General features: G+C 33.7%; 1 protein-coding gene across 1 annotated transcript in view; it reads right to left on the bottom strand.

Moving 5' to 3' along the window:
- Positions 1 to 1,648: 1,648 nt before the first annotated feature.
- LOC110027961 (superoxide dismutase [Mn], mitochondrial-like) overlaps positions 1,649 to 15,261 on the bottom strand; it is an 18,415-nt gene continuing 4,802 nt past the window's right edge. Inside the window, exons 5-6 of the mRNA XM_020729629.1 lie at positions 3,485 to 3,562; positions 1,649 to 1,912 (exon numbers count right to left, since the gene is read on the bottom strand). Coding sequence (XP_020585288.1) covers positions 1,820 to 1,912; positions 3,485 to 3,562 — 171 coding nt within the window. The 3' untranslated portion in view covers positions 1,649 to 1,819. The remainder of the gene's footprint in view (positions 1,913 to 3,484; positions 3,563 to 15,261) is intronic.

The raw sequence follows: 15,261 nt of genomic DNA, 5'->3' as shown, positions 1-15,261 counted from the left end.
GGTAAAACCCTAAACCCATATTTTTCATTTTTTATCAAATTTTCAATAGTTTGACCGCGTAAATATATTGGCTTGATTGTTACAAAAATCAACTGTGGTTAATTTGTAAATATCAATGTATATATATATATATAATTTGGAACATAAAAGTATCAATGAATGATCGTCGTTTTTCAGAGTCATCGCCAGCACATATGCCGGGCACCTTCATCCAATTGGCGGCCACCTAGGCCGGCCACAATTACTCAGCCAACTGACCAACCCTGTCGGTCGGCCATATAACCTTCAACCGATGAGCCACGTAGGTCGGCCATGACTTGCAGGTCGGCCAACTTGGCTGACCACATAACTTTCAACCAGCTGGCCATCACCTATCGGTCGGCTGCCTGAGGTGGCCATAGAATCTTGAACCGGCTGACCACTTGGGCCAGCCCGCCTCCAATCAATCAGTCGTCTAAGCCGACAACCGGGCTAGTCCAGTAGCGAGAAAACTCCAGGAAGTGGGATTTCAAGCAAGGCAAGAACCAAGATACCCCATGCAACTCCCCCTTGAATCAAGGGCATAAACATAATATATTTTTTCTCTTTCTCTCTCTATAAATAGAGTACACCTAGCATGTACAAAGGGATTCCTAAGCTCTCTCTCTCACTCCCATATAGGCAGCCCGCTACCATTCTTCACTCTCTTGTAACCACAATAATAAGAGTCAAAGAACCCGAGAACATCCCTTTTGCCCCCGATAGGACTAGTCCCTCTCTTCTCCCTCCTTTAAATTCCGCACTCCATTGTTTAGGCACGGTCCAAATGATAGAGTTGGATTCAACACAATTAAAAGAGAAAAAAAAAACATACAATATGTATACTTAAATAGAGCTTAAAAAGTAAAAGATGACGACATTTTAAAATATTCATGCTAAGTTTCAAATATTACAAGATAAGCTTTTAATTTTAGGAGAATTTGCATACATACCACTCCATTCATATGTATCTATATCGCCTAAACTTTACTTCTTACATTTATAACAACCAAACCTTTCATATTACATAAAAATAAAACCACCATTTTAGTTTTTGAAACGTTAAACACACACTCTCTCCATACATAGGCACAGTAGTATGAATGTAAAAAATTGAAGTTCAAATATTAGATATATAAAATACATAGAAATTGAGGGCATGTGAATCTTTCTTAATTTTAAGTCCATATCAAGGCTTAATAATGCTTAGCATTTAAACACATGGAAGAAGAGAGAGAGAGTAGAAATGGCATTTTAAACCAATTGCAATAAGGAGGGAGGGAGGGAGGGAGATGGCATTTTCAACCAAGTGCAAAAGAGTAGAGAGAGAGAGAGAGAAAGAGTAGAAATGGCATTTTAGACCCATTGCAATAAGGAGGGAGGGAGGGAGGGAGATGGCATTTTCAACCAAGTGCAAAAGAGTAGAGAGAGAAAGGGAGTAGAAATGGCATTTTAGACCAATAGCAATAAGGAGGGAGGGAGGGAGGGAGATGGCATTTTCAAACAAGTGCAAGAGAGAGAGAGAGAGAGAGAGAGCGAGAGATGGCATATTGGACCATTTGCAATAGGAAAAAAAAAATCTCTAAATGGCAGAGCAAATATTGGTCTTACAATGTTGATTTGAATGTAATAATAACAATTCTTGTGCTTTGCTATTCAGATTGAAAACTCAAATTCCATATCTGGTACAAAATCAGGGATTAGCGCTGGCACCATATTATTGCAGAGACAGGAAATTAAACCGACAAAAAGTGCTACAAATACTTAATAACAAAAGCTTTATTTAACACACTAACCCCATTCATGCAATCTCATTCTCGTACACCTCAATTGCGTACTTCCAGTTAATAACGCTCCATATGTTCTTCAGATAATCCGGTCTCACATTTTTATACTGCCAAAACAATTCATAGAAAATATATTCAGGTAATTGATTAGCCATGCATTCATTAATTCAGCATAAAAAAAAGGGGGCGATTAAATACGCACCACCCCAAACTTGCTCTTTACAAATTAATCATCCTCTTTCGTCCATTTTTCAAATTCTTGCTCACAAATATCAAACTTTTCTTTTACAAATAAATCTATTTGGTCGTTCAAAAAATATCACCTGAGTGTCTAATTTGTAAATATCAATGTTTCGGATGGTCAGTATCTAGTTATCACCACAACAACAACAACAACAAAATAAACTGAAGCAAACATCACAAAGTTAGGAAAGGCCATGATAGTGTAAAATGTTTTTTTTTTATATATAAAAAAAAGGGACGGTATTTGAGAAAACCGCTCCTCATATGTGTTTTCTGTCCCCGTAGAGAACGAACCCGGGTCAGAGGGGCTTTACGACTGACAAAGCAACTGCCTACCAACATGCCACCCAAAGGCGCATGTGTAAAATGCTATTTAAATACATAAACATGATCAATTCCCTATCACTAACAGCTTCAAATATTCTATCACCACCACAACAACAACAAAAAAAACTGAAGCAAACATCACAAAGTTAGGAAAGGCCATGATAGTGTAAAATGTTTTTTTTTTTTTATATATAAAAAAAAGGGACGGTATTTGAGAATACCGCTCCTCATATGTGTTTTATGTCCCCATAGAGAACGAACCCAGGCCAGAGGGGTTTTACGACTGACAAAGCAACTGCCTACCAACCCAAAGGTGCATGTGTAAAATGCTATTTAAATACATAAAGATGATCAATTCCCTATCACTAACAGCTTCAAATATTTTAAATAATTCAAAAGATATATATATATATATATATATTTATATTTGTTCCGTCAGTCATGACCAGTTGCTAGAGTAGCCTCTTTAGAAGTCACAAGTCCCCTCAGGTCACGGGTTCGAATCCCCCTTTGGTCAATTTATCTGTAGTGAAGGTGGTCCTCAAATAGTTAAGCACATAAGGGTGGCTGGGGGGTCTATAATAGCCTTTAGCCGTTCTTTACAACATAGATATATATATATATATATAACCTTTCCTATGCATGAAAGGTGTCTGATTTTTTAAAGTTAAAAAAGCGGTAAAAAAACGGTATTTTTCAAGTGATATAAAAGATTGGGGTGTGATATAGATGTAAAAGAAAAGTTTAGGTGTTAAATAGGTAAATACATAGGAATTTTGTGGTATTTATGTAAATCTTACTACAATTTATTATATATTTAAGAATTTATTTCACTAATGTATGTAAATTATGAAGATTATTAAATCACAGTTACTGAACTCCACAAAATTCCGGAGTTCCTATTTTATTAATCATATGCTAAAATTGCTTCCATATTGTCACTCAATATATCATAAAATTATATAATCAAGATCATGACTCATTCATCTGAATATCTAGCAATACATTTATACTAATTTTACAGAAATTAAATAAAAAGAGAACTATAAAGCATGCAAAATAAGTACATTAAGTAAAAAAAGCTCATTAAATCGAAATTGCATATTTACCTGCAGGTAGTAAGCATGTTCCCAAACATCAATTCCGAGCAGAGGAACGTAGTTCGCCCCCTTCGTAACAAGCGGATCCTGGCAAAAAAATAGTTGAATAATAAATCAACTGCATTCAAGGTTTTCATCGAAGACAAATATTGAGAAGCAATAAAAAATTTTCACTGTGGCAGTTGGAAAGTCAGTCATATATTTGCTTATAGATGGTATCAAAGCTATCAAAGCAAAAGATCATCCATCTATTGAAGAATAATGGAGAGAATTGTAATTTCTTCTCCTTATATGATAAGGAACTGCTAGGGCAAAAATTAATGAAAAATTATAACTTATCAAAAAAAAAAAACAAAAAAAAAAAAACTCAAAAAGGAAAGAAATATGACATAATAAAGAGGGAATAAAACTAAAATAGAAAAATCAGAATTTCACACTCCCCTTCAAGCTAGGTCATAGACGTAAAGACCCAGCTTGATATTCAGATCAATGAAGCTACCTCGAGGTGGAGATTCAGTAAAGATATCAACGACTTGAAGATGAACTAAATGTAGATTAAATGAATAAGGCCTACACTAATCTTTTCAAAGATAAAATGTCTATCAATCACAATGTGTTTGGTACTGTCATGGTGCGCAGGATTCTTTGCAATACTAATTGTGGCTTGGCTGTCACAGACATCTTCATAGGATTAACCATAGAATATCCCAAATCATTCAGTAATATTTGGATCCACATTCTTACACAAATTCCCAAAGCAAGTGTCTGATGCTCAAATTCTGCACTACTCCTAGAGACCATTGCTTGATTCTAGTTTCTCCAAGTGACAGAATTTCCCAAGACATAGAAACAATACCTAGAAGTGGACATTTTGTCTGTGAGTTCTCCTGCCCAACTAGCATCAATATAAACTTTCACCTCTTTGTTATTTGATTTCTTAAATAATAACCCTCTGCTAGGGGTCTTCTTAAGAAATAACAATATTTTATAAACTATCTTTAAATGTTCTAAATTTAAACTATTCATACGTTGATTCGTAATGTCGAAAGAGCAAGGAATATCCAGTTTAGTGTATGATAGGTAGATGATCTTACCCACCAATCTCTAGTATCTATCCTTTTGCACCGGTATCTTTTCTCCCTGCAAGTAACTTTTGTTGAAATATATAAGAGTCTCAGCAGGTTTGCACTACAACCTTCTTTGCCTCCCCCAGTATGCTTTATGAGCAATGTGTGATCCGCTTGACATTGGATGCAGCCATTTGATTCCATCATCTTGACAAACTTATCGAACTAAGACTTTGAAGATTGCTTGAAGCCATAAAGTGAATTTCTTAATTTACAAACCAGATGTTTATTTGTGTCATTTTCTAATCCTGGTGGAGCTTTCATATGCACTTCTTCCTCAAAATTTTCATTCAAAAACACAATCTTGATATCAAGTTGAGGTAGTTCTCACTTTATGTTCACTACTAAGAAAAGAACTCTTATAGTGTTTAATTAGGCTATTGGAGCAAAGGCTTCTTGATAGTATATCCTATAAGGCTGAGTGAACCCTTTCGCCACTAACCCAACCTTGAATCTCAATGCTCCCATTTGTTTTGTACTTGGCGTTAAACACTCATTTGCACCAAATAGATCTTCTATCTGAAGGAAAGTTGGCAAAGATTCATGTGTCAATTAGTTCAAGAGCATGGATCTCCTCTTCAACTGACTTTTTCCATTCTGGGCTTTAAAGTGTTTCATGAGCAAATTCGGATATCTGGAGACTCAAATTAGATACAAAAGCTTTATAAGTTCATGGTAACTTCTAATATGCACATAATCTTGGATATGATAATTTGTGCAACTTTCTGTATCTTCTCCACCTGATTTTATCTCCCTTGGAACTTCAAAGATGTGTGAATTCAAGTCTGGTTGTGAACAATCATGTGGTTGCATTTTATATTTTATCCTACTCGGTGGATTTCTTTCTTCTAGTATACACATAAAGTTCCTTAATGTCAATCTCAACTTGAATGAACTAAATTGATGGAACTTAGGAGACATGATATTTAGAGGGAAGTAGAATATGGTGTGATGACTCTAGATCAATGTGAGTATCCAAAGTAACGTAGAGAAGTGAAATAAAGTGTGATGCCTCCAGAGTTGTGCCTCAAGCCTGATATTCACCCGGACACTCCCCCTAAATATTAGATATGAAGTAGTAAGGTTGATTTCAAAGAAGAAAACATCCATGAAGTTCTAATCTTTTCTTGTAATGGGAAAATAGCACTTGTACCCCGTTTTATTAGAAGCATATACAAGGAAAATACATTTGCTGGATTTTGGGTCAAGCTTTTTGTGATTTGGTTGGTGAATGTATAAAAGAGACATCAAAATATTTTTAGGGAAGATTGGATTAGAAAGCTATAACAAGAGGAAAATTTTCCATCACAATATCGAGAGGGACTTCGAATCCAAGGACATTATTTTGCATTATCGTAATGAACTAGATGGTTGCGAGCACGACGTCTCCCCAAAATACTTTTGAGATATAGAGGATAATATGACCTAAATACCTCAAGAAGGTGTATATTCTTCCTCAAGTTATCTCATTTTATTGTGAAGTTTCAACGTAGGGATTCACATGGATGACACCATTATTTGCAAGGTACGACCTATGGATAAAGTCAAAGTATTCCGTTGCATTATCAGTTTTGAGAATCTAGATTTTGCATTAGAATTGAGTAGAAATCATGTGATAGAATGACTAAAAAATTTGTGTAGTTTTATATTTTTCTTTCATGAAGTCTATTCAATTAGCTCTGATGTGTTCATCGATAGAGAAGACAAACCATCTAACTCCATTGATGAATTTCAATTTGATGGTTCCAAAATTTCATTGTGGATTATAGAGAAATATTGTGAGTTGTACCAAGACAAATGGTGGACATGATGAATATATTTAGCCAACCGACAAGTTTCACACTGATAAAACTCTGATTTTTTATTCATAAAAAGATGATGACCAAGATGACAATGTCATAACAAAACCTGACTTTCAACAGATTCAGACACAAAAGACTTAGGAACATAGGAAAAGAATTGTGAAGGAGCGTTAAGGGAATAGCTTTTTCTTGAGTAAATATAAATTTTGATGCAATTCAACATTGTCAATTTCCTTCCTCAAATCTAACACCTGAAAGTCATAGGTAAAATGAAATTTAGTACCATAGTTCAAGTTATGAGAAAGTTTGCTAATTGAATGTTAGTTGCAATCTAATTGGGAAACATATAGCACAAAAGAGAGACGAATAATTTTGAAATTTTCACGTCTCCTTTCCTAACAATCCTGGAGTTAGACACATAGGTAAGTCCAACAAATTTAAAGTTTGTTAACTTTTGATAGTTGACGAGAGCATGAATATCTCCAGCCATGTGATCAGAAATACCTGAATCTATTATCTAAGGATAAAATCTTCCATTATTAGCGAGATAGAAGGACATGATATCTTGGTGTATCATCAAGTTGGTAGGCTTCTTAGTTGTGCTTAAAAAAAGCTTCTTCAACTCCTCCAATTGTTCCTTGATAAAGGGGCTAGAGTCGGTTGACCCTTCAGCAGAGGTAGCACGATGGGCCTTACGGTCTTGGTCTTTCCTCCCTTCCCTTGATTTCCAATATGCAGGTTTTCCATGTATTTTTTAGCACTTGTCCTTTGTATGACCAAATTTCTAGCAATGTTCACACAAGAAACTATTCTTCTTATGTCTTCAACTCATGGGAAGAGTTTTGTGTGTACAAGGAGAACCTTTTAGAACTAGATGAATCCATACTTCCTCCCATCATGAGTTTTTTCATCTTTTCTTCTCTTCTGATTTCAACAAAGGACTCCCTGGTGGTAGGGAGAGGCTTCATTCGCATAATTCTTCATATGACCTCATCAAAATTCCTATTTAGACCAAATAGGAATTTATTCATCCTCTTCTTCTCTAATATTATTTTGTACACCAAATTATCTTGAGGACACTATCTTACATAAACATCATACACATCTAACTGTAACCAATACTTTGTATGTGTGTTGAAGTATTGAACCACACTCAATTCTTCTTGTCGGAGTTCATGCAGTTTTGTCTCAATCTTAAACAATTTTGTAGTGTTTTTAATACTTGAACAAGTCTCACAAGCTGTTTCCTAAACATTCAATGTTGTCAAATACAACAACGACAACAACAAGCCTTCTATGTTGCCTTATAAAACAAGAAATTTTCTACTATCTCTGGGGTCAAAAAATTGATCAACTAAAACATGACCATATCATTTTGGATCTTCCGTGAGTCATGATTAGGATTAATGAAATCGAGAACAATGCCCTTCCTGTGAGATATTCCTCTTTTTCTTTTCCTAAATGTAAATAAACACAGATTGAGACCATTGAGTTTGCGGTTTGTGATAAAGTGAGAATTTCGAGCTGTTCGGACAGAATTCTTGGTCTTTGATTTCGAACTAACTTTCATAGTAGAGCTACACATCTTCATGCCATCCTTTATCATAAGCCCACGTTTTGGGTTGGAAGTTATGGCTGATTGTGACATAGGAGCAAAGGAACACCTACGACTACTCTGCTTGCTTTGGAAGGATTAGCTGGGAAGGCGGGAAGATCAACTGATATATGAGTTGCCGGTGGGAATGCAAGAATAAGGAGGAGCATCCGGAAGGCTGGCTGATAACTGTGGTTGAGAGAGAACCTGCAGGGTGCAGCTGCTCCAACATAAGGCAGCAGAAACATGTACCAGGAGTCGCATTAACCGAGGGAGGAGACCTACGGTTTGTAACCAAACTTTGATATCACAAAGAAAGGTGGAGAAAAGCATATTCTATTATTTCTTAGTAATCAAATTACAACTCTTCTCGTTATATTATAAGGAACGACTAGGACAAGATTAATTACAACAATTAAAGCTTACCAAAGAAAACATAACTCAAGAAGGAAAAAAATATGAATATAATCAAAATAGGAAACTCATAATTCCACATCTATGGTTAAAGAAAACCAAGCAATATTGTTGAATTAAATATGGTTTTATCAAAAACGCCTTTAATTCTTTATGATATTCTATTATCTGCAAAGCTCCCAAGGCATTTTTTTATTTTAATCGACTGTAATTATATCAGCTCCAACATCTCTATTATCAATCGCAATATTTTTTATACTGTAATTATATCAGCTCACATACACTCAAAATCAATCGCAATATGCGCCGCATTATCTTTTAATAATATAACAAGATATTTGTTAAGTTCATAAAACTAAAATTTCATACCATATATTCAATTTTTATTCTACCAATTCCAAAGTTCTACTTTTCACATATTTTGGGGACATTTGGTTGCTGGTATTTATAGGTTTAGAGCACCCTAAATGCTATAAAAAAATAAATTCATAGTATTTGAAATAATTCATGATGTTTAGCTGGTTGTAGAATATAAATTGAGAAGACATTTTTTATATTTGTATTGTGATAAACCCCTGCTTTTTCTATTTTTAAATTTTTTTTTTCTAAAGCATCTAGAGGCAGCCAGTAATGGCAGTGAAAATCGATGGACAATGACGATGGCAGTAAGTGGTGACAATCAACAATAGGTGGTGAGAGCAAGTGGAGAAGGGGATAAATTGTATTCAAAAACCACCTGAATTCAATAATTTTGGAATACACTAAAAGTCGACTAGAGTGTATTTCAAATACATCAACAAATTACATAGGATTTCTTTTCTATCCAACCAAATAACTAACTTTTTAAAACCCCTGCATTCCACTTACACTAAACTTAAAATACTTCAATACAAACATCACTTAGTAAATATTTTAACAATTAGAACTATATCATCTGTAAAAAAGGATATATTAATGCATCACTATTGGAATATTCCTTACAAGTATCTTTGTAACCATATAAAAAGGTATGCACAAAAAATATATATAGAATTCACGAGCATTCGAGTTTATAAAAGTGATGTTTCACTTTGTGCAGTGCTTTAAAGCAAAAAAGGAAATATTATGCATAGTACTTTGCTAGCATGCTTAATGATGATGTTGTCAAGTTCTTCCTTCACTCCCCAGCACAATACAACACGTCATGAAATATTAATAAAAATGACAAAAAACCAGATGAAGCCCAAGGGGAATTTGATTCATTGCCATTGAAATTTCATTAGAATGTTAGGCATTTATTTAATGATAATTTGATTAGAAACATAAATTTCATCTTATTAGAAATAAATAAAATAGACTTTAAAGAACGTATGATACTTGAGCTTAAGAGGGAGGCGTGTGTGTGTCATCAAGATATATATATAAAAGAAATGGCCGAAGGCTATTAAACAAGCCCCGGTCATCCCTAAGTGTGCTAAATATTTAAATACCACACCTTACACACGGGGGGGATTCGAACCCATCACCTAAGGGGACTTACGACCTTTAGAGAAGCTACTCCACCTTTCTTTTCTTTGCTCTTTCACGTGGATTATTCTTTCCTCTCTCTCACACAATTTTTCTTCTTTTTTTTTCATTGCTTCTTGGTTTGATTTAGCTGTTTATGTATGAAACATAAGCGCACATATATATAGCTCTGGTTATATATGAACCGTCAAGCAAGTTCGTAAGTTGAACGTTTTTTTTTTCAAGGTCGTGATGACAAAGACATACGGTGGTAGAGCGGAATAATATCGCATAATACAAGATCGGGACACAACCCAAGAACCCCGTGAAAATGTAGTATGTCAATATTATTCACCGACACTAGACTAGCGAGAACCATTGACTTCTTAGGCTGCTGGCGATCTTAGCCCGGCAACATAATTGACTTATGGACAATTAAGTTTATAAAATACAACGATGAGAACAGATATGCTATTTACAAAATATTTTGACTACTAAAATAGATATTAATTTCTCCTATATGCATGAAACCTATATAAATGTCAAAATATAAATTTTAAGTAATATAATTCAATTCTCCATTTGTCAATTACCTGCATTGGGCTAAGTATTGCCCTCTTAGGATTGTATTATTGGAAATTTCTAGTTGAATGTCGGGCTCTATGCATACGAATGACCGATGGTTGTCTTCGAAGTCCCTCGAGAATAACTAAATTTGAGCCTACCCCGACCTGAATGCTTACATTTCTCTTTCTTTTCTCGGATTTTTCGTATGTTTCCTACGATTTTATTCGAGTCTTTGTAGATTACTCGTGATTTTTTTAGATTTCCCTCGCGTTTCCAAAAAGTTTTCTTTGAGTTACCATGGGTCATTTGTGGCTTTCCTTAAGTTGTCCAAGTACGTTTTTGCTATTCACTTTCATTTATATAAATGCATCTTTACCCATTTGTTAAATACTTTTATTATACTTGTTTACTTGTACCTGCGACACCGACCTCATTTACAGGAACAGCATACCCATTAGGTATATAGGTTTGTTTTATATTTACAGCATTTTGCTTTCTTTACTGCACCTTACTGCCTTTCTTTACTTACCGTTTTCTCTTTACCTCACTTTACTGTATATACATATAGTTCATGTTTGCGATGTTAATGTTTATTGTTTACTGCGCTTCGTAGTATGTTTCCTTTTTATTATTCATGTTACTCCTATAGACTTGCAGGGGCCTTTAAGATAGAGGACAGTTGGATACCCGGTTTAGGAGTCACCCTATAGCGAGCCACTGACCTAACAACTGTATATATACACACACCAAAACCACCCTGAACCTATGATCGATATGTTAAGGAACTTGGAGTATCCTTTCCAGGAAACAAAACGGGGAAGTGAGCGGACGCAGGGCAACGGAACGAAACCACAACAGTGAAGTTAAGGACGATCTTCGGTTGGAATTTTTATAGGGAAATTGGAGTATCCTTTCCAGGAAACAAAACGAGGAACCGAGCGGACGCAGGGCAACGGAACGAAACCACAACAACGAAGTTAAGGACGATCTTCGGTTGGAATTTTTATAGAATAAATAACATGCTCATCGGACTTCGAGATAGTCTGCTTAGTGCGACATAAATCCTCACTTTCGTTTTAGGCCTCTGCACAACCATATTGTGTAGCGTAAGGCCTAACTCTTCTAAGATCATAAGGTGGCACGACATAAATACTCATATCTTTTTAGACTATTTGCAAGATCGGATATCATTCGAATATAAGTCCTAAATTCTAAAATAAATCGACAGAATTGAAACACTAAATAATATCATTTCAAAAACATAAAGTCAAATAATAAGATAGTTGGGAAGTCACCGAAGTGTTCCTCGAATCTGTGACATCCCTTACATTTCATTCATTTGACTCCTGAAAAATAATTGTTCCTATTTTGAATCATTCTCTTTTGAATTTCCTGTGTCCTAACTTGGAAACGTAAATTTTGAAATATTGAAGACAGAATCATTAATCTTAATCGAGAGTTGTCTTATGAGATTTCAATTGCATAAGATGTAATTAACTATAGAGGTTTGACTCTATAAGGAACTTAAGAACCCAACTTAATATAAACTCTATTAAATCTTTCATGTTAAATAGGGGAACTTGTTGGTCATACATAGGGGAACTTAATATAAACTCTATTAAATCTTTCATGTTAAATAGGGAAACTTGTTGGTCATACATAATAAGTTTCTCAGGTCAAACGGATGTCGCATTCTTTAGTTTAGGTGGTTAAGTCTACTAACAAGTGGTATGATTATCCTTCGGGACAGTGTATTAATTATGGCATCGTGTTCAATCATCTAAACTATCAAATATGTCAGGTTCATTCAGTCTCACTTTTCTAAATTAAAATATTATTATTTTCCAAAATTATAATAATAAATAAATCAAATTGAGTTATTGTTTTTTTAAAGTTAAAATATTATTTTATAAAATATAATCACATATATATATCCATAATTAAAAAAAATTAAATCCTAAATAAAGAATCTGCAACATTATTGATCGACAAGCATGTTAAACTATACTGGATGGTGTGGAAAGACAATGAGAATCTTGGTTGAGAAAACCTCAATTAATTGAACTAAGATGAAATAACATTCAATAAAATATAGCTCCCTTAATCATATTATCATCTTCTAATCGATTCTTAGATGAATTTAATGTTTTTAAACTAAAAAATAAAGAATATTATTGAATACATGAATATATTTAAAAAATCATTAATGAATTCAAAGGTAATGAAAAATCTCCAAAAAACAAAAAACTGAAAATTTTCTTCTTTGTTTTTTATTTTGTTATGACAATCTCAAACAAAGTATTATAGATGTCAATGCATCTTTGTTCTAGTTATTTGAAGCCCTAAGGTAATGTGCTTTGCTTTTGTATTTGTTAGTGAGCTTTTATTTCAAGCGGTAAAAGATTACAAAAGCCATCCAACTCCACAGTTGCTTACCTCTATTGCTTCCCTGATGATCAAATCTCGCACAACACAATTAATAGAAATAATAATAGGAAATAATTTTAGAAGAGCTGAATATACTTTGTATTGAAGGAAATCACGATTAATAGAAGAAGTATTAGGAATTAATTTTAAATATGCTCTTATCCGCTGCCAAATTAACTCCATCAAATAAGAAACAGTCTTATCCAACTCAAATTTAAAACAACATTATCCTTCCTAAACCAACTTAAAAAAAATAAGAAGATTTAAATTCAAAATATAAATTCATCCAAAATAAGTTCAAACTTCATGATGCTTATCACCATCGAACGATGCAAATTCCTTATCTCATCAATCTTAAACTTCATAATCTTAACTGCCGATCTATTATTGCATATAGACTTCCAATTACCTAATCTTTCTATCCAACATTGTGATTTGAAAACTTCTTTCAATAAAATCCTCAATCTCTTCCACTACACATACTTCTCGAATAGCAAGTGATATCTTAACTTAGGTATCCAAAAAAAAATCATTGAACCAAACAATTATCATCTTAAAAATGTTTATGGCACCTTTAAATGTAATATCACTAAAATAAAATACTATCTGAGAGATCACAATAACATATAATAAGGTTGATATCTCAATAACAATAAACTCTAAATAACATTGAACCAAATAACCCTCCATTGACTTGTTTGGATCACATTACGAGCCTAAACTAGAATTGAAACTGATAATCCTCCCAGATGCAAGATGGTGGCCATGATAGAGTGAATAAATCTTAACCCAAGTTTATGATAAGTTTGGTCAAGCATAACCTTGCTCAAGGCTAGCTTCAACATCAAACTCACCCAAATCTAACAAACATGACACCCAAGAAAAAAGGCAAAGAAATAAATGCATGGTAACTTGATTATTTAACCAATTACTAATTCGTTAATAATTGTTATATTGGAATTAACCTTATTTACTAATTATTGGCATAAGTATTTTTATTAATTATATATCTATATATATTTTAAGAGGTTAATTAAAAACTTTAAAAAAAATAGTCACGTAAATATTAAACTAACTATTTGATAATTGATTTCTATAATATTAAGCTCTTAAACATGAAAAATATTATAAATACTGGTTAAATGAGTCAACTAAGCTTTGTTTTATGCAAAATAATGTGTTTCACCTATAAATGAAAATTAACAATTGCCCCCGCCAAACAAATCTCCTCTGATAAAGTTTCAATTGTTTTATTTTTAAATTTAGCTTGTAAGACAAGTTAATTCATTCAACATTCAAATAAACAAGTGATAACAGTACAATCAGTCGAGGCCCAAACTCAAAAGACCTGAATAAAAATAAAAAGGTTGAACAAATCCTTAAAATATAAGGACCCGTGATAGAATACATATGTCATAGCTCTTCTTAAATGGTAATTTAAATAAGCCCATTTAGACCCATTTAGTGAACCAGATAGCTGAAAACTATCCAACATACAAAATAAACTATCCAACATGCAAAATAAAATTCATCTCATAAACATGTTCCATCACCTCTCAAAATTCATGTCTCCAACAACAACATAAATCACAGATTATCACCAACACATTTTAGTAAACAGATGTTGATGCAAAAATACATTTCAAATGTTGGCCCAAATTTACATTGGAAGGGATGACATAAATGTAATAGAATAAATTCATGAAAGCATGTTCATTTAATGAGGACATTAAAATTGACTATATGAAGGCTAAACATCCCTAATTTTGATTATATGAGATTTTTTTTTTCTTTTAATGGGGATTTAATGTGCAAGGAAGTCACCCAAACCTCCTCTTCTCTTTTTCTTTGCTTATTTCATTTAGCCCATTTAGCCTACTGCACTGGTGCCGCATTATTCTCATATTCTTTTTTGTTACGATATCCACAAAAGCTCGAGCTCAAAACCTCTATGCCTCGGCTATTGTCCTAAATTAAAAAGAGAAAAAAAAAAGTGAGTAAAAAATTTTAATAGAAAATTAGAAATACCTTACCCTAATCCATCGATTTCTAGTTTTCATTTTTGTTCCCCTTTCTAATTTCATGGATTGGTCTCCTAAGAATATTTATCCAATGATAGTGATTTGGTAACCAGGAATGAAGGTTGGAGATATGTGACGATAATGAGCTTTATGATGAGGAATCCAAAAAGATTACAAGTTGTGATATGGTGACAACAATTGAGAGCGAAATCACCAACATTTCAACAACTTTCTCGCATATAACAATATCAGATAATGGGTAGTATATATGAATGGGGCCGGATTGCGCATGGGAAATCGATATTTGGGCTTCTGCCAAATATCGATTTCCTTTTCACATATATATATA

This window comes from Phalaenopsis equestris, unplaced genomic scaffold (assembly GCF_001263595.1).
Source record: "Phalaenopsis equestris unplaced genomic scaffold, ASM126359v1 Scaffold000469, whole genome shotgun sequence".
NCBI lineage: Eukaryota > Viridiplantae > Streptophyta > Magnoliopsida > Asparagales > Orchidaceae > Phalaenopsis > Phalaenopsis equestris.
The sequence above is the reverse complement of the archived record's forward strand: the minus strand, read 5'-3'. Positions and strand labels throughout refer to the sequence as shown.